The sequence below is a fragment of the Rosa chinensis genome, chromosome 6 (assembly GCF_002994745.2).
Source record: "Rosa chinensis cultivar Old Blush chromosome 6, RchiOBHm-V2, whole genome shotgun sequence".
Taxonomy (NCBI): Eukaryota; Viridiplantae; Streptophyta; class Magnoliopsida; order Rosales; family Rosaceae; genus Rosa; species Rosa chinensis.
The window spans coordinates 3,760,851-3,786,321 of record NC_037093.1 but is presented as its reverse complement, the minus strand read 5'-3'; the positions used below and the strand labels follow the sequence as shown (position 1 = coordinate 3,786,321).

The following is a 25,471-nucleotide window of genomic DNA, read 5'->3' as shown; positions in this document are numbered from 1 at the left end:
GACCTCATGGAGTACACAAGGGATGCTTGAATAGCTAAAAGTAGTTATCCTACAAAGGAAAAAAATCTCAGTCATTTTTCTCGCTTTCTTCAACTTTCTGTAACCTTACATATAAAATAAGTTCTGATTTAGAAAGCCTAAGTAAGACCAGCTATAAGTTTAAATAAAGGGCAATGATATAGGGCCTCAATGAGGCCTAAGATTTGTGGCCTCAAATCCTAGGTGTCACGCCATGTAAGCAAATATAAATTTTATTTTTTAATTTCACATAATATATCTTGCCACATCATACTATTGCAACACCAACTCTACCATTTTATACTTCCTTTTAGATGTTAGGGGGTGAATTACTTACAATAATGAATTTAATTAGGTGACGAAAAAAAAGATAAGCTATTAATTATGTCTACAAATTCTTTGACCAATATTTTTCTTAATTTAATAAAATTCTTTCCTATAATTTTTCTTTCCAAATAGTATTAATATATTGAATTAGGTGTCAAGAAATAGGCATTAACTTTTCTTTCCAAACATTGATTAATTTCATCCAAAAAACTAGCATTAATAAATTGATTTTGGAAAATACATATGTCTAAATTAAGAGGTAAGAAAAAATTTCATGTTAGTAGCAGCCATTAATTATCATCTACAATCTAAATATATTGGGAAAAAAAAAAAAACTCAAATATAACATTTAAACCCTAGCTACATAAAGAGAAGAAATGAACAAAAGAATATATATATAATTGTATGAATATGTATTTTTCACACTATATATATTTTCAAAATTTACAAGAATCCAACAAAGGTTGAATTCATATACATGTGTTAAGCAAATCTATTGTGATCGAATGTATGTGCAAATCCATTGACTGAATTACATGAAATTTTTCTATTCTTGATTGGAGAAAAAAATTGTTATTGAAATCTAAGCATGAGTATAATGAAAAGAAAAAATGCAAAAAAAAAAAAAAAACTAAAATATTTTTTAGAAAGCCAAAATAACATAGTCATTAGATTTTAGAATGATAAAATGGTATTTTCTCAAGAGTTACATAGCATGATATGACAAATAGTTAATGTGTGTAGGTAACATGGCATGACACCTAAGATTGAGGCCACAAATCTTAGGTCTCATTGAGGCCACAAATCATTTTCCTTAAATAAAATCACATTAGAGCATCTTTAGCAATATTAGCTATTTTTGAGTCAAATTTTAGCCAAAGTAGCTAAAAAGTCATTTTAGCTAGCTATTTTGGAAATACGTCTGCATCAGTGCTCTCTAGTTTAACTAGTTTTGAATTTATATTATTTTTTAAATGAAGATTAAATGGTTTAAACGTATTTATAAATTACATAAAATAACTAAAAATGAATGTTTTAAATTAGATAGAGCTCATCTCGCTCTTTATATTTAGGAGCGAGATAGTTAAAAGTTACAATGGAGAATCACTTAAGAGCCTGGTGCAGCTGTTAAGATAGATAAAAAGCTAATTAAACATGCTCTTCAAAATGACTAAGGAGCAAAAAAAAAAAGTGCTAAAGATGCTCTTAACCCCCTTTACTAATCCTCAACTAGATTTGTCAAATTAGCTAGTAAATAAGTTGGGTTATCCATCATTAGACATTTCCTAACTTTGCTTGGTCAGCTATTTCTGCCAGGTGAAAAAAGACTAACAATTAATGTGTTCAGAGTTATAATCACGGGTCGTCTTGGGTACCTTGATGTATGCCATACCCTTATTTTTTTTATACTATTAGTAAATTAATATAGTGGAAACCTATTGAACTGGTCAACAGGTTACCGAATTAAATATCAATATGTGTCATTTTTAAAAATAAAATTTACCATATTAACAACACGCTCTTTCTTGATATGTAACATTGTTAAAAATCATGTAAGAAGTATTGTCAAAATAATAAATTACACATAGTTGAACTACAATTACGACTTATGACAACAGTTGTTGTGGTTATTGTAATTGAGTGGTCAAAGATGTAAATATCATATTTGGACAGCTTTTATCAAATTTAGAACCTTGATTATCAAGTGGAGAAGCTCCTTACAATACTGAGTTGTTACATATCTTTTAGTCTAATTTAAATTTTACCATGTTCACAATACAAATGTTGTCGGAATTGTAAAATGGTTGGTAATCTTGTAATGGTATAGTTTTTGAAGTAAAATATTATTACAATCAGAACAAAAGTTACTGCTTAATGATATGGTAAAATATGTAGTCATTGAGTAATTATTCCATTAGTGATAAAAATATAAAGATTTGCCACTTTGACAACAAATTTGTTGTTGCACTTGTTAAATTGTCCATAAATTAGTACATTAGTTTAGGTTGAGTGATTACTATAAATAGGACAAAAGTTACCGCTTTTACATAAATTGTTGTGATTGTGGTCAAATGCGTAGTCATTGTAGTAATCATTTCATTAATGATAAAAACATAAAGATTTACCACTCTGACAATAAATTTGTTGTCATACTTGTTAAATTGTCCATAAATTAGTACATTAGTTTAGGTGGAGTAATTACTATAATTAGAACAAAACTTTTTATTTTTTCATCAATTGTTGGAATTTGTGGTAAATTACGTCGATTAAAAGTAAGTACTAATTCAACGATGGACATTACACAATATATTACTTTCATTATGCAAGGGAGAACTTTATTACACAAATGAGGACGGGTAAAGCTAAGGACATTAACATTTCTCATACATGTTCTATTTTATATAATATTTACCACTCTGAGGACTCATGTAACCACTTTGAGGACACATGTGGTAATTAGAAAAAAAATCCTCATTAAAGTAAATAAGGTCTTCGTTAGAGTAAAGTAGGTTCTCAGTTGAGTAATTAAGTCCTAAAAGTGGTAATTGTAATAGGTTTTCATTAGAGTAAAGTAAATTCTCATTTGAGTAAATAAGTCCTAAAGTAGGTTCTCATTTGACTACATTTAAAACAAATATTATTTATTTTTACACTAATTGTTGTGGTTGTCATAAAATGCATGTAAAAAGAATTATATTTGGTTAAGGAAACTACTAATGATATAATTAATTGGTAATAAAGACTACTTAACTAATACTAATTTTGAGAACTTAGGTGGGAATGTTTGGTTTTTAATAAGGAAACAATGTAATTTTCAATTGTGTAATTGTCCATTAATAACAACCATTAATCAAACATTAATTCACTAATAATAAAATTAATTAGTAATATAGACTATTTAACTAATAGTAATTCGGTGAACCTTGGATAGAAGGTTCTTTTAATTTTTTTTGAAAAAGGAAAAATCATAATTGTGAATTGATAATCAAACATTAATTGGCTTCATTGTTTTCACTATCTTTATTGCTTTCAATTCAATTAGTAGTTTGTGTTAACATTTTTGCTTATTGGAAATGAGTAGCATAATTAGTGCCTGGGGTTAAATTTTGTTAAGTAGTCATTGCTAGTTCTTGATATCATAAACAATTAGTAATTTGTTAACTTATATTGTTTTCACTATCCTTCTTGGAAATGAGTTTTTGTTATTTGTGTTTGAGGTCCTTATACTATGATTGTAGCTAGGCTTAGTTTAGCTTTGTAGACAATGAGTGATTTATGGAGTTTAATTAGCAAAAGTGTTACTTGTTGTGTATGGTTTCAGAGTGATTGAAAGCTTCAACGTTTGGAAATTTGACAAATCAAGCTTTCTCAAAATCAGCTGCTCTTTCTCTTATCTTCTATTGATTCTTTTGAAATTTGATATGCGGCTGCGTGTAATATTGCCGGAGAAAAAAAAATTGCTTCTTCTTGTTCCAACTTAACCCTAAAGGGAGAAAAAAATTAAAAAGGCTAAGGGCTAAGGGCTAAACAAGTTACCAATTTATTAAATATTAAACTATTAGATATATTACTAATCCAATGGTCCAAAATATTTAACAAAATGAGGATATGGCAAACACCAAGGTACCCAAGAATTCTCCTACCACATCCTAATTATCACCAGATATAAGTCATTATAATTAAGAAGATTATTTTCAGAAGATGCTGACAACTAACATTTCTTTGCTTCCCCCTAAAGACATTCCTACAAAATAACCTTCCTTCCTTCTGTTACACATTATCTTTCATCGCTTTTAGATTAAATGTTCTAAAGCACATTTTCCACCGCCCTCCCATGCAATACCTATATATATAGTCCCCTTCTTGTTATCATCTTCATATGTATCATAAAGAAGCCAGAAAGTAACCATGACTATTTGTCACAGAACTGTCATCTTTATAGGGATTCTTACTTTGATATCGACTCAAATTACAAGTGGTTCGGTTGTTTCAACAGGAGACTTCAATAAGGATTTCTTTGTGACATGGTCTCCAAGCCATGTAAATACTTCAGCTGATGGCAAGACTAGGAGTTTGAAGCTCGACCAAGAATCCGGTATGTTCAAAATTTGAAAAAAAAAAAAATGGCCAGTTCTAACATCATTTGATTCATTTCTGATATTTTGTTTTTTATTCAAATGTCATAGGTTCTGGTTTTGCTTCGAATCAGATGTTCTTGTTTGGACAGATTGACATGCAAATTAAGCTAGTACCAGGTCGTTCAGCGGGCACAGTGGTAGCCTATTATGTAAGGAAAACCATTTTGATTTTGTTATGTTGTCATAGTGTCAATTTGGACTGCAGACATTCAAATATGAATCTGGTTAATATTACTCTCTTATGGCAAGGAAAAAATTATACATATGATCAATTCTGATTATCAACGCAGCTGACATCCGATCAACCTAACCGTGATGAGATAGACTTCGAATTCCTTGGCAATGTGGAAGGCAAACCATATATTGTCCAAACAAACATTTTTGCTGATGGATTGGACAACCGTGAAGAGAGGATCAACCTCTGGTTTGATCCAACAAAAGACTTCCACACCTATTCCATATTATGGAACCTTCATCAAATTGTGTAAGTCAACTTCAAAAATTCACTATCTAATCTGGAAAATAAGAACCTTTCTGTTTCAAGAATTTATTACTTCAAAGTGAAGCTTAAAGTCCACGAGCCAAACTGTAAACCCTAACCTTAATTAAATCACGATAATTTGAGTCCTTTCCTAACATTTTTATTAACATTATTGGTCCCTTTTTTTGCTGTTGCTATAGGTTTATGGTGGATTGGGTTCCCATCAGAGTATACAGAAACCATGCAGACAATGGTGTGGGATATCCTAGGTGGCAGCCAATGAGCATCAAAACCAGCCTATGGAACGGCGACAGCTGGGCAACCGGGGGTGGCCGTGACAAAATTGACTGGTCAAAGGGGCCCTTCATATCTTCATTCAGATACCACAAGATTGATGCATGTATTTGGAAAGGAAATGCTAGGTTTTGCAGGGCAGAGAGCCCTACAAATTGGTGGCACCAGAAAAGATACAGCACCTTAACAAATACACAGAGAAGGTTGTTCAAATGGGTTAGGAAGTACCACATGATTTATGACTATTGCCAAGACAAACAGAGGTTCCAAGGAAATCTTCCAAAGGAGTGTTCTCTTCCCAAGTATTGATCATAGAAATAGATGATCCTACACTCTACCTATATATTCCTTTCTTTTTTTTTGTTTTTGTTTCCCCATTTACTTTATTTTTTTTCTCTGGGCTAATTATTCCTTAGTGATTATATAGAGGCTATTGAACAGAGGCAACAATTTAAAAGCTCATTGTATTACTTCAAAGTATTCATATGATCCATACTTGGAAGTAAAGTAATCTTTTAGCTAGCCGCTGTCTTCAAATTTGCAATATACCAAAATGCTTCTTCGCTTTTTGGTTTTAATGGGAGTGCTATTAGGCTTTGGCCTCCTTAATTATTCTTTATAAGGAATCGAGTAAGGATGTTGGAAAGGGCAAATCTTTTGTATCTTTTGCAGATGGAGTTGAGAACTTCAACATTTGTTTGGTATGACATCGATTCACTTTTTATTCGAATCGGTGTCTAAGAAGAAGTTTGTATCATATCGTAAATATGTAAAATTTATTGAATCCATTACGATTAGCCAACTAGCGAAAGTGATTGAGAAAGTAGTCTAAAACTAAAATAGGCCACAGGTCTAACCATTCCCAAGGGCCAAAGGCTTCACGCTTCACATTGAAAAATGGTTTTTGTTATATAAAGCAGACGATAAGGATGCACTCATGTACGGTTTGTAATCAATGTATCATTGTGCAGAAAAACGATTATCTTTGAACTCCTTTACGTGGGGCTTGTTACACGTTGGAATAAAGTTCAATTAGATAGAATGGATATGTTAAGTGCTAACTATGAGGATCACAATTGACTTGATTCTTAGGTCTTGAGTTGTGGTTAATTAGATGATGGGGCAGAATTAAAGTATCCTTACAAAGGAAGTTATGTGTCTCGACAGGTACAACCTAATGATTACACAATGTCAATTTGAGCATTAATACTACTTATTACCGTGTTTCTACAACGATATCTAGAGATTTAGGTAGTGATGGATCTACATGAATGGTTACATTACATGGCTAGCCCAACCCAAAATCCTTTCAATATGTATGTTACATACTATGAGTGCTGACTTCTCATGAAAACAACTTTGGTTCAGTTGGCAAAGTTACCGTGCTATTTCCTCCCTTATAGGCAAATCTTGCATGGTTTTTTTTCCCCCATTTTATTCTCCCTTTTCTTCTTTGGTTACAATATTTTTTATTAGTATTTCTTTGAATATTCTCCAAAAAGCTAGTCATAAAATTCTGAGCAGCATTATCGTCAAAAAAGAAAAAAATTTGGACTAAATTCTGCTTACTACCCTATACTTTTAAGGGTTCATCAGTTTAGTCCATGCACTTATAATTTAATCAGAAAAGTCCTTGCACTCTCCAATTTCATCAAATCGATCCAATCTGTCACCACTCCGTCAATGTTTGGGAACAATTTCCAAACTACCCATCTGCATTCACAACACTAATGCGTCGGCGGGTTGCCTAGCGATGGGTAGTTTGGGAATTTACCCTGTGAGAAGGTCCCGCGTCAGCATTTTAACAGCGAAAATTGACGGAATAGTGACGGATTGGATCGATTAGATGAAATTGGAGAGTGCAAGGACTTTTCTGATTAAATTAGAAGTGTATGAACTAAACTGATGAACCCTTGAAAGTACAAGGTAGTAAGCAGAATTTAATCCAAAACATTTATATACAAGCTTTAGATTAGCCACCACAATTTTACTTCCTAGATCCGCCACTAGGTTTAGCGTGTCACAAACTTTTGTATTCTTAAATCAGGGATACTTTTAGTATAGCTAATTGTACATCCAACCTAATTACAATTTAAAAAAAAATTTATGCTCTTTTCATCTCTTCCCTCTTCTAATTTAGGATTAGAAGTGGCATAGGATCAAGAAAAAATAAATAATACATTTTTTTTAATGATTAAACAAGACAAAAACTATAAACCTCCTCCCAGCTGATCCAAATGGAACGCTGGGGACATAGAAAGGGGAAGACAAAAGAACCAAACAGAAGGAGTGGAACTCTGGTGAGCAAATTCTGCCAATCAATCTGCTACAAAATTTGTCTCTCTGTAGACATGTCTGAAAATAATGGATTGGAAGTTCGCAGTTAACGTATGAATATCATTGACGAGCATCTGAATTTTCCAAGGCACCTGAGCTTTGCTTTGAATGCATTCAATCAACAACTTAGAGTCTCCTTCCATGACAACATTGGGATAATGATGTAAGTGAGCAGTGTGAAGAGCATCTCTTAACGCTGTGGCCTCAGCTACTAAAACATCTGCTATACCAATCTTCCGACTGACTGCAAAAAGAGGATTTCCAGCCTCATTTCTAAACACAAAGCCTGTAGTAGGAATACCATTCCGAACAGAGCCATCAAAATTTAACTTAACCTGATGTGAATTTGGCTGTTGCCATTTAATATGAAAGTATTTGGAGACCTTAGGAAGAGTAGAGGTGGGATTAGCTTTAAGATAATTTGACTTCAAGATAAAAGCTTGAAACGCGCAATGAGTAGGAGAGATAGAAGATTTTTGAAAAATAAGTTTATTTCTACAATGCCAAATAGACCAGGCAGTGATAAGAATCGATGCAAGATTATCATGAGAAGACTTATAAGAACTAATGTGTTGCGGCCAATCAAGAAAAGAGTGATTCCCTGAAAGAGGATGAGGTAAGGAAGTATGGTTCCAAACTTGTCTAGCAAATGTACAGGTCATGAAAAGATGATCAATGGACTTAGATGCAGAGCACAAAACGGACACAAAGGAGAAATATTAGGAATATATTGAGAGAGCTTGTCCCTAGTCTTAAGACCGTTTCTTATGAGGGACCAAGCAAAAACCTTAACTTTTGGGGGAATTCGAAGATGCCAAATCTTATTTAATAAGGTGAGATTAGAATGGGTGGGTAAATCTTGAACTTGTAGCCATGAAGTACTCTTAATTGTGAAAACTTCTGAGGGAGAAGGACCCCAAACAAATCGGTTTGGCAGAGGGGAAATAGGTAATGGAATCGCTGCTATCATTTGGACAATGTCCTGAGGAAGAATATGATTCAAAGCCACAGTATCCCAAGTCATATTATGAATAAAATGATCAACAGTTAGTGACCAATCTAAATGTTGTCAATCTTGTTCAGGAATGATAGAGAATAAAGGGAATGGTAGCACCCAATTAAATGGCCAAAAAAGAATAGATCAACCATCGCCGGCAATCCATCTAATACCTTGGCTTAACAGTGATCTAATAGCTAAAATGTCTTTCCAAGCAAGTGAATCAAAGCTTTTCTTGTGAACAGTAAACAAATGGTTATGCCGAAGATATTTCTTAGAGATAAGTTGTACCCACCAATTATCGGGTTGTGTTAAAATTTTCCACCCAAGTTTAGCTAAAGTAGCTTGATTAAAATGACTAGGTTGACGAACACCCAGACCACCCTTAGATTTAGGAAGACAAAGTTGATCCCAACTAACAAGAGGCTGAGATTTACCCCAAAAGAAAGATCTGAATTCCTTATTTAATCTGTTAGTGAGTCGTTTGGGGCATTTAAAACAAGATAAAATATGATTTGGCATACCTGAGAGATTAGATTTAAGCAAGGTTAACCTACCAGTGCGAGAAAGAGTGTGGGACTTCCATCTTGCAAGTTTCTTCTGAATTTTGACTATAAGATCATTAAAACTAAGTGGATCTTTCCAGCAGACAATGTTCTGCATGCCCAAATATCGACCTATGGTAGACTTATGCTGAATACCAAGACAAGTAACAATGTCACGTTTAATAGAAGCAGAAACATTAGTGGAGAAATAAATAGTAGATTTATGATAATTAACTTGTTGACCAGAAGCTTCAGAAAATAAGGACAAAGTGTCTAAGACATGCTTAGCCGCAGAGTGAGAAGCTTTGGCAAAAATTAGATGATCATCAGCAAACATTAAGTTTGAAATCTTAAAACCATGAGGAGAAATTAAAAGACAAACCTGTGATTTAGATTGGGACGCAAGAAAATTTAACTTTCGAATGAACGGTTTCATAGCAAGAATAAATAAATAAGGAGAGAGATGATCACCTTGTCTAATGCCGCGATTAGGGCGAAACGAACCATATGGCGTACCATTAAGGAGGATAGAAAACGAAACTGTACTTAAGCAGGACTTGATCAGAGTAATCCAGTCCCTGTGAAATCCAAAAGCTTGCAAACAAGCTACTAAATAATCCCAATTACGTAAATCATAAGCTTTCTCAAGATCAATTTTAATAGCCATACTCCCAACTCTACAGTTTTTCTTATTAAAAGAAGAGAATAATTCATGGGCTATCAAAATATTATCATGAATAGATTTGCCAGGGGCAAAGGCTTCTTGATTAGGAGAAATAAAGGACGAAGCCGTTTTATCATTATCTTAGAAATAATCTTATAAGCTACATTACACAAACTAATAGGTCTATAGTGGTTGATTGTTTCTGGATTATTTGTTCTAGGAATGGGAGAGAGGTGTGGGGTTTAAAACAAATAACAAATTACATATAAGTTATTGATGAAAGATGACTTAACAAATACATCATTCAAAGATTGAATTAAACATATAAGGACTAAATCTTACAAATAAGGACAATGTGCTCTCAACTTGCCAAATGTCATGAGTTAATTTACTTTTTTACCCTTAACTACTTTTTTTTACTTTTAATTCTTTTATAAAGATTAAATATTATAAATAAGGACAATCTGCTCTCTACTTGCCACATGTCATGAGTTCATTTATTTTTTTACCCTTAACTGCTTATTTTAACTTCTAATCCCCTTATGTTGTTTTTTTTTTGTATTTTTTTTTCTGAGAATAATCTCTTTATTTTACTTTTTTTTAGAATAATCTATTTATGTTACTTTATTTCTCTCTAAGAATAATCCGTTTATGTTTTTTTTTTTCTTGAGAATAATCCATTTATGTTATTTCACAAAACCTCACTCTCCGACTATTTTCATCTCATCGTCTAATCCTGCTACTGGACTCGTCCAATCCTACTACTACACTCACACTTGTCCAGTTCTGCTACTGCACTCGTCATCGCCTAATCCTGCTACTTTACTCGTCATTGCCTAATCCTGCTACTGCACTCGTCCAATCCCGCTACTGCACTCGCTACACTCATACTCGTCCAGTTCTGCTACTGCACTCATCATCGCCTAATCCTGCTACTGCACTCGTCCAGTTCTGCTACTGCACTTGTACTAGTGTTCTGCTACTGCACTCATCAAATCCTTCTACCGCACTCATACTTGTCCAGTTCTACTACTGCCCTCGTACTTGTGTTCTGCTACTGCACTCGTCCAAAATACATAAAGCCATTTGCTGAGACATAAAATTCTTAGAGGATTTCTTCTTCTCCTACAAAGATGCGTTTGTCATAGACAGGCTTCTCTTAGAAGAACCGCCTTGACTAGCCATCGCCGCCGTTAATCACACAACTCTTTCTGCTTTTGTCTCTCTACTCTTGTGCTTGGAAACTTTTTCCTACGTGCCGGAGCTTTTCTTCTCGCCGGTTTTGTTCTTGTGCCATCACCCTTTTGCACCTACACACAGTAGCCAATTTGAACCATAAACAATGGATATTATATCATTAACATAAACCATAAACTATAAAGTAGCAGACCAATTAAATTTGAACAGTAGCAGATCATATCATTGACAGTTTTATTATTGCTACAACTTGAAACATTGATTAAAAAAAAAAATTAACGTTATCAAAAGCAGTAATGGATACCAAGATAACAAATTGATCAAACCCATTCCATGAAACTTAAAACATAAACTTGGAGATTTATGGCAAGGAACAACGTAGCTGCTACTCCTTGAAATTTCCAGAATCTAAATTGGTATCTAGTTACAACCTGTAGTGTACACTATTAAGTGTCTCGTTTGTCTAATTTTATCCTCCAGGCTTGATAAAGGACTATAAAGGACTCACTGATTTTATATGGTGGATTTGTACGCCACATACAAGTGATACAACAACAAGAGTCGCCATGAAAGCCTAAGTCTTTTGATAATTACGACATGGTTAGATATCAAGAGTAAGTAACATAGCTTGATGATGTCTGCACAATCAATTTCCCAGTCACAAAGAAGTTCATATATCTGCCAACCAGTTAACCAACACCGTTTCTTGTCCAGAGAAGCTAAAAGAAGAGCACATTAGGCTACTAAACACTCATTATGCAACTTCTAGCCCAGTAACACGCTTGAACTAGAAACATGTAGAGTAGAGAACACAGTGTTAAGAACATGGCAGGTACAGAATAAACTGAATGTACTCCTAACTTGACATTAAAGTGACAGCAGAAGCCCTGAACTAGCAATTTGGCTTCTTCGTAATGCAAAAACATTCTCAAAATAACCTATCAATTGCTCAAAACGAAATTCACAGTATGCATATAACCTTGCATGGACAGCTAGACAAATAATGGAATGATGCATATCTATAATGAAATTCAACAAACCTGATCCAAAAAATCAAATTACCTACCATCCTCAAAGCAAAACCATTCAAGCATATTCTAAAGAACTGACAGAAATTAGACAAAAGAACTATAGAAGCCCAAATATGGCTTCGTCAAAACAACATATGAATTATGAACATTAGTCAGAGACTCAAAATTAAACCCCTACTGAAATGAGAACTGAAGTGGCAACCAAGATCATAATCTAGGAATTTGGCTTCCAGCAATATAAAATGCCATCCCCCCTCACTTTGACATTACTGAATCCAATCAAATGTCTGCTGAAAATATATAGACATGAAAGAATGGGGAGCCAAATATCCAGAAAGATTAAAACCAATTTTCCCCAAAGGTTACACCACAATGAGAAGAGCTCTAATAAGAATCACTATGTTTTTTCTGTGTGATTTTCTTTTTCCTTCATTTGCTAAGTAGCAAGAAAGCGACACTAGCACCCATAAATCAACAAAAGTTCAAGAATTGAAACGCAGCAAAATCACCACACAAACAATCACACAAGCATTTTCGCAAACACTTGGTGTGCACATCCCAATAAGTAACCACTCCTACTACTCCAACCTCCTCTCACTCTTTTCCCATGCTAATTTGAATAACATAAACGAAGGCAGCAAATTGGAGTAAAAGCTTACCTTATCGACCTCCACCGAAGCCAAATTCGAGCTGAGCATGGATTTAATCGTAGCTGCTACTGGCCCCGTTCTTGGAGTTTCTGCTACTGCTTTGGCCCTGTCGTTGATGTTTCTGCGACTGCATTTCTGTTTTGCCGTCCTTCCGTTCAGGTTTTCAGTTTTTGGGTATTTGATATATATGGTCAGTGGTAATGCCGTAAATTATGATAAAACTCGAATATTTTAGTCATTTTTCATTAAAATTGGGAATCAGACTCACATCATTTGATTTTTGGGTCTGAACTCATGCCCTTATTTATATAAATCTTCTTTTCAAAAGTAAGTTTTCTGTGTATACATATTTAGTCATGTGCTACTGTGTAATTTTCTAAACAAATAACAAGATAGAGAAGAGAAAGTCTGCTCCGGTTCAGATCCAGCCCAATGTTTTATTATTTAATTAATTAATTTTTTAGTATAAAGATCTGGAGAGTCGTCTTGGCCGCTAAACCCTGGAGAAACCCGTTCTCTAAAACCCTAAATCCTTGAAGAGGAAGATGGGAACTCCAAGTAAAGATCTTCTGCTATTGGAGCACAACAAGTCCTCAATTTCACCGCTGGGTCTCTCTCTCTCTCTCTCTCTCTCTCTCTCTCTCTCTCACTGTGTGTGCTTAATTGGAGCTCTCAATCTCACCAAGCTCACTCTGTTTGTATCTGCCTGCAGAATCCACACTACTTGTTTGTAAAAATGAATCCCAGCCTGCCCAGACAAAGAAGCCCATCATTGCTCCTCCTCCCAAAAGCCAGTGTGAGTTGATTTGCCTCGTTCCCGTTTCAATTTTGAAATTTGGGTTTTTTTTTTTTTGAATTGTTGCTTCAATCCAGTTTTCTGCTTTTCAATTTCTCTGTTCATGCTTTTGGCCATGTTTTCTTGGTTGTCATTGTACTCCGGAAAATCTCTGTTACATCTGAAACCGCTGCATAGAAACAATTACATTGCGTGTGTATTAATGTCTTCCAGTCCCCTAGTTGGATATGATACATAGACTGCAATACTATGTCCTGTCTGTCCACAGGCAAGTCAAGCAGTAGTCCAAACCAGTTCAATAGAATGAACCGTTGCGTGTCGTTGACATAGAGCGGCAAATGATCTTGTTATTGCGTGTCAAGGTCAAACATAATGTACTGTTTTTTTCCTTCTGAAAAAGAACATAACTATAGATAGGTCGTACAGCTCCCACATTCTGTTGAAATTGGACATATGGCAGAATTTTCAGTCGTCTCTCGGCAATTGATGCTAGGCTCCATTATCAGAAGATAGATAATAAGCCAGCATTTAGATTGAGGTTAAGGCTTAAAATTGATGAGGAGCTGCTGGTTATGTCCATCAGAAAGGCCGAGTAGCAAAACCGGACAGTGCATCTCTCCTCTTTCCTCCTAGACTTTGCAAGAAATTAGTGAGGGTTTTTTTTTCTTTTTCTTGAAACTTTATGAAAACCAGAAGAACACACACAGAGGTTAATAATAATAATAAAAATCTTCTAACCTTCAAATACTGAATAGATGTTGAGCATAGGGTCTCCTTTGGTGTTCTCTTTTGTTAGTGAAACTTCCATCTTTCATAGTCCATTGAGTTTCTCTTACAAGCTGGTAAGAGTTTCAGACATGCCCTTGAACAGTTTAATCTGCAGCTTCACAATTATTTTAGGCTTCACTTAAATGCTTGATGGTTATGGTTGGGGAGAGAAGAAGAAAAAAGAGAGAAGAGACGGAGGAGGGGGGGGGGGGGGGGGGGGGGGTTTGTTATTTATCTTTGAACAGTCTCTCCTCTGTTTCTGTTAGCTGAAACTTGTAGGTTGCAGTCTATCATGTTCTTTAGTTGTCTCTGCTATCTGTTGTGTATATTGTGTTAAAATTACTTTGGAAAATGTTGCTCATTTTTTTGCTTAGCTGGCAGTGTTGGGAAAAATGAGGAACTTCTTGGGAGTCATGTCAGAAGCTAATGAAAAATTGCAGCTTGATGCGAAGGTTAGCATATTCAACTTGCAATCAATGCCAGATTCCGTATCTCTGTACAAACATCTCTTTTGAATCACAGCCTGTTTTCTCATTTTCTGAATGTAGGATAATCCAGAAAAATATGACATCGAAGCACTCACCGGAGATGAGTCTCAAGTCGTTAGTGTGGTCTCTCTCTCTCTCTCTCTCACACACACACACACTCACACACTCACACTGACTGTGGTTCCTGGCACACTCCAATTGGCAGGAATGTATGTTAGGTGTTGTTGATCTTCAAACTCCTGAGGCTGTGGCTGCAGCAGAAGCTGCAGTTTCTGGTTATCAGCCTGTGATACCTGTGGAGAATAGCAGTAGTGGAGAGGAATCAGATGATAGTAGCAGTGATGACGAAGAAGAAAGTAGCGATGACAATGAAGATGATGAAAGCAATGAGGATAAGAAAACATCCTCTCCGGACAAAATTAATTCTTTGAGTGAAGAATTTAATAATAAGCGGCCCAAAAAGCGGCCTAAAATTGTTGAGCTTTCATAACATTCTTATGAAAACTAGTTCTCAAGAGTATAGAGTCTATGTACCATTGATTTATTATAGCAATGCGTGATATATGAATGGTTATGGAAGTGTATCATTAGAACATAATTATGGGAAGGTATAATTTCTGAGTAATTCTATGCTATGTTTGTAGAGGAAGTAATTCAAGTGCTATGTTTGTAGGTCTTTGAGATCACTCAAAGCAAAAGTTTGAAAGAGAAGGGAACAAATAATGGCCAAACAAGACAACGCAAAACATGCAAGGATATTTGTATATACCTGGGAACTTGCTGATAGCCTCAATATAGTGCTGCTCATTCAAAAAATACTGATCTATCTTGTTTTATTTGATTATTACGTATGAATGTATACAAGGTAATGAGGTATGCCATGCTCTACAACTATTGCTGGATCTGTTTTTTTCGAACTTATTGCCCGCAACGACTATTGTATAAAATAGTTACAGGAAAGCACAAAAAGCTAGAACACAAACTTCAGGGCATCCAGCAGCTCTTGTTTTATCAATGCATGGAATTGAGGTTTACTTGTATATCGATCAGACATGACCTTCTGTTATTAAGAATAGTTAATGTCATGTATGTATAATCTTCCGATTCTTCCCTCTCAAATAGATGAGATACGGATTATATATGACACATAATACAATTGTTGTGCCTAATATGGATGCTCCCCGATGTAGTTGCCTGGTGGATCATAGCTGCATGTAACAAACCACCACAAATTGCTACATTGAAGCCTAGCGCACCCCAACCTAACAGACTGCCCACACAACTTGAGTATAGTGCAGGCACTGCTTTCCGCCGGTGCAAGCATTGGAAGTGTAGTTGTAGTAAGGCTTTTCCGCCACCCACAAATTAACCGCAGCAGTGGCCGTGAATGAGCCGCTGCCTTTGGCTAAATTTTCGCCGTAAGGCCCTCCTGAGTGGACGAGATTGCAATCCGCGATCCTTGACTTGGTGTAGTTCAGAGCGTAGACAGCAACAGTGCTGTCCCACATGATGTTTGCCACTCCGACTGATGTTTGCCACTCCGACTTGAGGTAGTCTTGTTGTGAATTCTGGGCATAGGAGGGAGGAACCATTGCCAACCCTATCACATAGAGAAGTAAAAGAACCAGAGCCATATTGTGATGATTGATTTCAATCCAAAAAATATGGAGTTATAGGGCATGAAGGTGTGAGATATGTGACATTGTGATCTCTTAGGAGGCTACTTAAAGGACCAAGTACAAACAGTGTAGGACATTATTTATGATCCAAGTATGGGAATAAAGGATCAGAAGAATGTTATAAAACGATAGGTGTTTTACCACTTTAAGCAACTGAGTCATCAGAACTTCCCCCTTGGATCATTGATCACGTTCTTTCTTTTGCTAAAACAAGTAAGTTCAATAGAAAATTAGAAAGAACTAGTGTAATACTTCGAGGTTCATTTTCATTTGAAACTGAAAGAAAAGTAGGTTGTGGTACTTTGCATGACGTGGTTAACACATATTAGAAGAACTAGTTTATAGTTCAAGTGGAAATTAATAATAATCTTAACAAAAAAAAAAAAGAAGGCAGAAACTCTCCTGAGCATAATTTTACTGTACGCCTTCTCTCTTCCAAGTTCCACCTGGTTGCTTGTCATTTAGAGATTGTGTTGATATAAAAAGGAGAGCTAGTGTTCACCCAACATATATTTTGTTGTTCTTCATTCACTCGATCATATACATTATGTGAATTGCATCTTATATTAGTTTCATTCCCAGAGTGTGGCAAACCCCTCTCCTTTAGGATAGAGGGTGAGACTTGTTCCTTACATCGTTTGCCTCCAAGGAGCTAATATCGCCTAATCCCTTATTATTAAAAAAAAAAAAAAAGTTTCATTATTATATTTCACTATTTGTACCTGTATTCTATCTAATCCATTTTTTTGAAGATAGACATATATGATTGTTATTAAATATTGAAGGAAACCAAAAATTGTTAGAAATGATGAAGGAAGACTTGGGGTAGGCACACTGTAAACTTAGGGGTCATCATGGGCCGGGCTAGGGCCGGCCCTACCCTAAATTTTAGGGCTTAGGGTCGGGCCGGGCCGGGCCTAGTCAAAGTCAACAAAATTTAGGGCCGGGTAGGGTCGGGCCAGGGCTTAAATATGCTAACCCTTACCCGCCCGAAAAGCCCGATCCGTTAGGGCCGAAAGGGCCGGGTCGGGCCGGCCCTCAAATAGGGCCAAATAGGGCTGAAATGGGCCAAAAAGGGCCTTATTTTGTTTAACAAAAAAAAAAACATTATTTTTTTCTTCTCAAAATATGGCTTAATGGTATATATTGGTGATATAAGACTCATTGTTTTTTATTGAACATATTTTATATTAATATAATACTTGTAACTTATAACATTTATTAATATTACTTAAGGTGGTTATATTCAATTAACTATTTATATAAATATCCCAATATTAATTGTTGTCTAACAAAGAAAATAGAAATTAAAGAAAACAAAACTTATGAAATCAATTACAAAGAAAGAGATAAATTGCATATTATAGAAAAAAGAGAAACGTAATTAAAAAATAGAAAAAAAAATATGGCTTATTCGGGCGGGGCAAAAATTTCGAAATGGAAATTGATCAATCTGACAATGCTCATGGAGGGTAACAAGCCTAATAAACTAGTTATACTACATTACAAGGCATATAAGGATTATGTGCGATCCAAAAATTTTAAAATGAAAATTGACCAATCTGAAAATTCTTATATGTTTATACAATAGTGATAGGTATTGTGTAAAGAAATTAGGCCGATCCGCCGTGAATAAGGCGTCCAAAGTAGCGGTCAACGCTTTGCACAAGCAAACTTCCCTAAGGGGAGAGGCACCATGCGCGGACAAACGTTGCGGAATTTTGACATCCGTAAGTAGACCCCCTACCCATGAGAGTGTGGGAGCTGAAAGATCGAAAAAAATGAATTGCCAAGGACCGATTAAGAGCATATTTGTTTTATGTTCTATTTAGGGTATTGAGTTGACCGGGTAGATCGAGGTCCAACCGAAGGCGGAAATTGCTGAAATTTCTACCACTAACATATATTCATATGAAAACAACATCCAGCGGTTCATTTTAAAAAATTCCATTTCGTCCCCCATTTTGCTCATGGAGGGTAACAAGCCTAATAAACTAGTTATACTACATTACAAGGCATATAAGGATTATGTGAGATCCAAAAATTTTGAAATGAAAATCGACCAATCTGAAAATTCTCATATGTTTATACAACATTGATAGGTATTGTGTAAAGAAATTAGGCCGATCCGCCGTGAATAAGGCGTCCAACGTAGCGGTCAACGCTTTGCACAAGCAAACTTCCCTAAGGGGAGCGGCACCATGCGCGGACAAACGTTGCGGAATTTTGACATCCATAAATGGACCCCCTATCCATGAGAGTGTGGGAGCTGAAAGATCGAAAAAAGTGAATCGCCAAGGACCGGTTAAGAGCATATTTGTTTTATGTTCTATTAAGGGTATTGAGTTGACCGGGTAGATCGAGATCCAACCGAATGCGGAAATTGTTGAAATTTCTACCACTAACATATATTCATATGAAAACAACATCCAGCGGTTCATTTTAAAAAATTCCATTTCGTCCCCCATTTTGCTCATGGAGGGTAACAAGCCTTATAAACTAGTTATACTACATTACAAGACATATAAGGATTATGTGCAATCCAAAAATTTTGAAATGAAAATCGATCAATCGAAAAATTCTTATATGTTTATACAATAGTGATAGGTATTGTGTAAAGAAATTAGGCCGATCCGCCGTGAATAAGGCACCTAACGGAGCGGTCAACGCTTTGCACAAGCAAACTTCCCTAAGGGGAGCGGCACCATGCGCGGACAAAAGTTGCGGAATTTTGACATCCATAAGTAGACCCCCTACCCATGAGAGTGTGGGAGCTGAAAGATCGAAAAAAGTGAATTGCCAAGGACCGGTTAAGAGCATATTTGTTTTATGTTCTATTTAGGGTATTGAGTTGACCGGGTAGATCGAGGTCCAACCGAATGCGGAAATTGTTGAAATTTCTACTACTAACATATATTCATATGAAAACAACATCCAGCGGTTCATTTTAAAAAATTCCATTTCGTCCCTCATTTTGCTCATGGAGGGTAACAAGCCTAATAAACTAGTTATACTACATTACAAGGCATATAAGGATTATGTGCGATCCAAAAATTTTAAAATGAAAATCGACCAATCTGAAAATTCTTATATGTTTATACAATAGTGATAGGTATTGTGTAAAGAAATTAGGCCGATCCGCCGTGAATAAGGCGTCCAAAGTAGCGGTCAACGCTTTGCACAAGCAAACTTCCCTAAGGGGAGAGGCACCATGCGCGGACAAACGTTGCGGAATTTTGACATCCGTAAGTAGACCCCCTACCCATGAGAGTGTGGGAGCTGAAAGATCGAAAAAAATGAATTGCCAAGGACCGATTAAGAGCATATTTGTTTTATGTTCTATTTAGGGTATTGAGTTGACCGGGTAGATCGAGGTCCAACCGAAGGCGGAAATTGCTGAAATTTCTACCACTAACATATATTCATATGAAAACAACATCCAGCGGTTCATTTTAAAAAATTCCATTTCGTCCCCCATTTTGCTCATGGAGGGTAACAAGCCTAATAAACTAGTTATACTACATTACAAGGCATATAAGGATTATGTGAGATCCAAAAATTTTGAAATGAAAATCGACCAATCTGAAAATTCTCATATGTTTATACAACATTGATAGGTATTGTGTAAAGAAATTAGGCCGATCCGCCGTGAATAAGGCGTCCAACGTAGCGGTCAACGCTTTGCACAAGCAAACTTCCCTAAGGGGAGCGGCACCATGCGCGGACAAACGTTGCGGAATTTTGACATCCATAAATGGACCCCCTATCCATGAGAGTGTGGGAGCTGAAAGATCGAAAAAAGTGAATCGCCAAGGACCGGTTAAGAGCATATTTGTTTTATGTTCTATTAAGGGTATTGAGTTGACCGGGTAGATCGAGATCCAACCGAATGCGAAAATTGTTGAAATTTCTACCACTAACATATATTCATATGAAAACAACATCCAGCGGTTCATTTTAAAAAATTCCATTTCGTCCCCCATTTTGCTCATGGAGGGTAACAAGCCTTATAAACTAGTTATACTACATTACAAGACATATAAGGATTATGTGCAATCCAAAAATTTTGAAATGAAAATCGACCAATCTGAAAATTCTTATATGTTTATACAATAGTGATAGGTATTGTGTAAAGAAATTAGGCCGATCCGCCGTGAATAAGGCGTCCAAAGTAGCGGTCAACGCTTTGCACAAGCAAACTTCCCTAAGGGGAGAGGCACCATGCGCGGACAAACGTTGCGGAATTTTGACATCCGTAAGTAGACCCCCTACCCATGAGAGTGTGGGAGCTGAAAGATCGAAAAAAATGAATTGCCAAGGACCGATTAAGAGCATATTTGTTTTATGTTCTATTTAGGGTATTGAGTTGACCGGGTAGATCGAGGTCCAACCGAAGGCGGAAATTGCTGAAATTTCTACCACTAACATATATTCATATGAAAACAACATCCAGCGGTTCATTTTAAAAAATTCCATTTCGTCCCCCATTTTGCTCATGGAGGGTAACAAGCCTAATAAACTAGTTATACTACATTACAAGGCATATAAGGATTATGTGAGATCCAAAAATTTTGAAATGAAAATCGACCAATCTGAAAATTCTCATATGTTTATACAACATTGATAGGTATTGTGTAAAGAAATTAGGCCGATCCGCCGTGAATAAGGCGTCCAACGTAGCGGTCAACGCTTTGCACAAGCAAACTTCCCTAAGGGGAGCGGCACCATGCGCGGACAAACGTTGCGGAATTTTGACATCCATAAATGGACCCCCTATCCATGAGAGTGTGGGAGCTGAAAGATCGAAAAAAGTGAATCGCCAAGGACCGGTTAAGAGCATATTTGTTTTATGTTCTATTAAGGGTATTGAGTTGACCGGGTAGATCGAGATCCAACCGAATGCGAAAATTGTTGAAATTTCTACCACTAACATATATTCATATGAAAACAACATCCAGCGGTTCATTTTAAAAAATTCCATTTCGTCCCCCATTTTGCTCATGGAGGGTAACAAGCCTTATAAACTAGTTATACTACATTACAAGACATATAAGGATTATGTGCAATCCAAAAATTTTGAAATGAAAATCGATCAATCGAAAAATTCTTATATGTTTATACAATAGTGATAGGTATTGTGTAAAGAAATTAGGCCGATCCGCCGTGAATAAGGCACCTAACGGAGCGGTCAACGCTTTGCACAAGCAAACTTCCCTAAGGGGAGCGGCACCATGCGCGGACAAACGTTGCGGAATTTTGACATCCATAAGTAGACCCCCTACCCATGAGAGTGTGGGAGCTGAAAGATCGAAAAAAGTGAATTGCCAAGGACCGGTTAAGAGCATATTTGTTTTATGTTCTATTTAGGGTATTGAGTTGACCGGGTAGATCGAGGTCCAACCGAATGCGGAAATTGTTGAAATTTCTACCACTAACATATATTCATATGAAAACAACATCCAGCGGTTCATTTTAAAAAATTCCATTTCGTCCCTCATTTTGCTCATGGAGGGTAACAAGCCTAATAAACTAGTTATACTACATTACAAGACATATAAGGATTATGTGCGATCCAAAAATTTTGAAATGAAAATCGTTCAATCTGAAAATTCTTATATGTTTATACAATAGTGATAGGTATTGTGTAAAGAAATTAGGCCAATCCGCCGTGAATAAGGCACCTAATGGAGCGGTCAACGCTTTGCACAAGCAAACTTCCCTAAGGGGAGCGGCACCATGCGCGGACAAACGTTGCGGAATTTTGACATTCATAAGTAGACCCCCTACCCATGAGAGTGTGGGAGCTGAAAGATCGAAAAAAGTGAATTGCCAAGGACTGGTTAAGAACATATTTGTTTTATGTTCTATTTAGGGTATTGAGTTGACCGGGTAGATCGAGGTCCAACCGAATGCGGAAATTGTTGAAATTTCTACCACTAACATATATTCATATGCAAACAACATCCAGCGGTTCATTTTAAAAAATTCCATTTCGTCCCCCATTTTGCTCATTAAGAAGTTAACATTACATTGGTAAAAAGGTTTCAACTCGACCAATTGATTATTTTTAGTTATGTTGATTACTTGATTTATTTCAAAATTGGTATTACATGAATATATTGTCCAATTTGAAATAATAGCTTTGTAATTATTACAGTTAATTAGTTAACAATAATTATTGGTAAATATTAAAATACCCATAAGATTATATTAAAACGGCGGCGTTTTTGCCGAATTAACGGTTAATTCTTTAAAAAAAATTATTTTTTTCTTCTCAAAATATGGCTCAATTTAAAAGACTCATTTCCTAATATGGTAGATTGAAATAATTTTCTACACTTCCATAGTTTTATTACTTTTATACATATAACACATGTAATAGAAAATAACAAAAATAAAATATAAATTTTAGGGCCGGGCTTTATTTGTGTGACCCATACCCTACCCTAAATAAAAAAGGGTCGGGCCGGCCCGCCCTAATGGAAGGGCCGGGCCGGGCTTCGGCCCTACGGGCCGGGCGGGCTTAGGGCCCAAGGGCCATATGATGAGGCCTATTAAACTCTAGTGAGGCTATATCGAGTTTATGCAATTTGTCAAGTTTTCTGCTTTGTTTGTTAAAGACCAAGTATGCTATCCATCCTCAAACAAAAACCTGATTCTAGTCTAATCTAATTAGAAACAGCAGTCAATATAAGTTTTAGTCAAGTCTGCAAGGATGATTTTATTGTTGGAACATATATAATCATCCATAAGACAACCCAACTTCAACCCTATATTTTTATCTTTAAAAGGGCCCATTGATCAGCAATAAAAGGGAATTAAGTAGAAAATCGGCATACAAGACTAAAGCTAGCCATCGATGGAAGCAGTAGAAAAGAATTTGGAATTAACCGAAGCAGCTGATCGATATACTTCTTATTGATACTAGCATATTCTATTCTCCATGAGCTCGGATTGTTCCTCATGAAGTCGATTATTTCCTTTATGATAAGCTACTATTTTTGTAGCCAATGTGTAAAAAATTGTCGTCATTCTAATCATTTAACTAGTAAGGATATCTGCTGTAGTAGTTGCCGGGTGGATCATATAGTTGCAGGTGACATACCTATTTGACACGAAAATCCTGTGTGGTACAAACTGTCTCTTTTGAATGCTCGAGCGTGCCAGCACCGTGGGGTGCAGTCGTCGGGGCGTCCCTTGACCTGACTTCTTGATCAAGCGTTGTGGACGAGGAGAGCACCAACCTCGTCACAAGGATCTTTTCTCTGCTTTCTGAGAAAGCACTTCTTGCCTTAGGGATAAGGGCTTTGGTTGTGATCTCTTTGCGTCACCGAATCGATACTCAACGTTGTAGGTTGAGTAGAGCAATCACTGGGAAGTTTGGAGAAAGCACAGGGTTTACTAAAGCGTGACTTTAGCTTCGCGGGGGTTGCGAGGGCGCTACCCTTGCTTCGCTGGTAGTATCTGTGGCAGTAGCACTAACAGTTGGCTCTTGGAGAGACTAGGACTGGAAGCACGGTTGCCGGGTTTTAATGAGGTTGAAGGTTTGCTCCGGGGAGGCTTGATAATCCGAGGGATTGATTGATTTGAGAGTCGTCCTTGAGTTGTCCTTGAAACCTGCTCGCACTTGGGGAACCGGAAGAACTCAACGAGAAAGCTGCTCGCACTTGGGGAACCGGAATTGGTGCCCGTTGTCATCTCCACACCAATATCCAGAGACCACTGCTTCTCAGGCTCCCAAATCAACATGTCAGACTGGGTCCGGCACAGCGAGATTCCATTCCAGACGACGCTTTCGCCCTCTACGGCCTACCCATCCGTCGACCCATTCTGGTCCTCCAAAGGACCCCTAGAGATTTCAGCAGTTGGGGTGCGCAAAAACATCGAGGAAAAATAGGGTAATGGCCATCCTCGATTAGCGCAGCGGAGCTTTCTTGGTACAGCGAAGCTCGAGTGCGAGATCTGGCTCGCTGGAATGCAGCAGGTATTACCCAAACCATTGATTTATGCTTCCGCCTTCCTCGTGGTGGCAATCGCTCGCCACTCGCTGCCTTCCTTTGCTTTTGGAATACTGCCACCAATACCTTTGATTTCTGTTTTGGCCAAATGAGTATCACATTACTGGATATTCTTACCATTACTGGATTGCCCATCGATGGTGAACCCTATCTACATGGCGAATTCAATTCTGACAACTTCTCATCAACCATGGCCCAAACTGGTCGCGGCGTTCATAGTAGCTCCTATCCGCGGTGGCTGGCCTATTACCTTAAAGAACACAATGTGACTTGTGGCATTGCTTTTCTGGAGTATTGGCTCTACAAGTTCATCTTCTGTATCTCCGCCAATAAGCCCACTGGTCCTTGGACTTTCCTGGCCACAGCCCTCTATAACCGCCGCCGCGTGGGGTTAGGACAACCAATACTGGGCCCCCTCTACCGTACTCTATACCAGGCCACCATGCATCCTTTCGAGACTAGCATTCAAACTTACTTGATTTTTGGATCCTTGATTTCTGGATTCAAACTTACTTTCCATTCTTCAGCCGCGACGATATTTTGCTGCTACCACCGGCTGACGCCCTTCTTGGTCAGTGGCTTTATCGCGAGGAGAGGTACATATCCCCACCCTATTCTGAATGCTTCTCATATTTTTACCTCCTGCACGAAATGCCTTACTGCGACTTAGTACTCAATAGGAGATTCCCCACTCCTCTTGAAAATGGGTTCCTTCCTGGGGCTCCTGATTATAGTGATCGCGCGCGCCTGACTTTTCACCGCGCGATCTCTTGCTCAGACATTAGGCTTGCATCTGATGACCTCAGTTATGAGCTTTACGCTCCCAACCACATCGCTCGCCATTTTGGTCTTATCCAACTAGTGCCATTCCTCCTCTATGATGCTTAGAACTACAACACTTCTTGGCGCAGAATTGGCCCCTTGACTGGGCCTCCGCCAGTACAAAGCATGCTCGTACTGGTTGATCTTCCTGACTGGGCTAATAACATCGACCCCGTGGATGGGACTGCTGAAGATTATGATCAATGGTGGTCAGAAGTTT

General features: G+C 37.0%; 2 protein-coding genes, 1 long non-coding RNA gene and 1 pseudogene across 3 annotated transcripts; 2 read left to right on the top strand and 2 right to left on the bottom strand.

The window, feature by feature from the left end:
- The first annotated feature begins 4,221 nt into the window (after positions 1-4,221).
- LOC112173652 (probable xyloglucan endotransglucosylase/hydrolase protein 10) lies at positions 4,222-5,781 on the top strand. Its single transcript, XM_024311336.2, has 4 exons — positions 4,222-4,441; positions 4,533-4,633; positions 4,775-4,968; positions 5,166-5,781. Exons 1-4 carry the CDS (start codon positions 4,255-4,257, stop codon positions 5,566-5,568), a joined length of 885 nt encoding a protein of 294 aa, XP_024167104.1. The 5' UTR covers positions 4,222-4,254; the 3' UTR covers positions 5,569-5,781.
- A 4,536-nt stretch (positions 5,782-10,317) lies between these two features.
- On the bottom strand, positions 10,318-12,836 carry LOC112174356. The gene is made up of 2 exons (XR_002925986.2): positions 12,690-12,836; positions 10,318-11,112 (listed from the first exon to the last, which is right to left on the bottom strand). It is a non-coding gene; the product is annotated as an uncharacterized LOC112174356 (long non-coding RNA).
- A 255-nt stretch (positions 12,837-13,091) lies between these two features.
- LOC112172852 lies at positions 13,092-15,405 on the top strand. Its single transcript, XM_024310347.2, has 5 exons — positions 13,092-13,289; positions 13,393-13,476; positions 14,626-14,696; positions 14,793-14,855; positions 14,938-15,405. The coding sequence occupies exons 1-5, from the start codon at positions 13,226-13,228 to the stop codon at positions 15,220-15,222; spliced, it is 567 nt and encodes a 188-aa protein (XP_024166115.1). The 5' UTR covers positions 13,092-13,225; the 3' UTR covers positions 15,223-15,405.
- Positions 15,406-15,843: 438 nt separating this feature from the next.
- On the bottom strand, positions 15,844-16,414 carry LOC112172853 (annotated as a pseudogene).
- Positions 16,415-25,471: the final 9,057 nt, after the last annotated feature.

What these genes read in the sequence shown, in the direction of transcription:
- LOC112173652 (XM_024311336.2), top strand. Translation starts at nt 4,255, where the DNA reads ATGACTATTTGTCACAGAACTGTCATCTTTATAGGGATTCTTACTTTG. An exon ending in GAAGCTCGACCAAGAATCCG is followed by an intron (nt 4,442 to 4,532) that starts GTATGTTCAAAA and finishes CAAATGTCATAG; the next exon opens with GTTCTGGTTTTGCTTCGAAT. An exon ending in GCACAGTGGTAGCCTATTAT is followed by an intron (nt 4,634 to 4,774) that starts GTAAGGAAAACC and finishes TTATCAACGCAG; the next exon opens with CTGACATCCGATCAACCTAA.
- LOC112172852 (XM_024310347.2), top strand. Translation starts at nt 13,226, where the DNA reads ATGGGAACTCCAAGTAAAGATCTTCTGCTATTGGAGCACAACAAGTCC. An exon ending in AATTGCAGCTTGATGCGAAG is followed by an intron (nt 14,697 to 14,792) that starts GTTAGCATATTC and finishes TTCTGAATGTAG; the next exon opens with GATAATCCAGAAAAATATGA. An exon ending in AGTCTCAAGTCGTTAGTGTG is followed by an intron (nt 14,856 to 14,937) that starts GTCTCTCTCTCT and finishes TCCAATTGGCAG; the next exon opens with GAATGTATGTTAGGTGTTGT.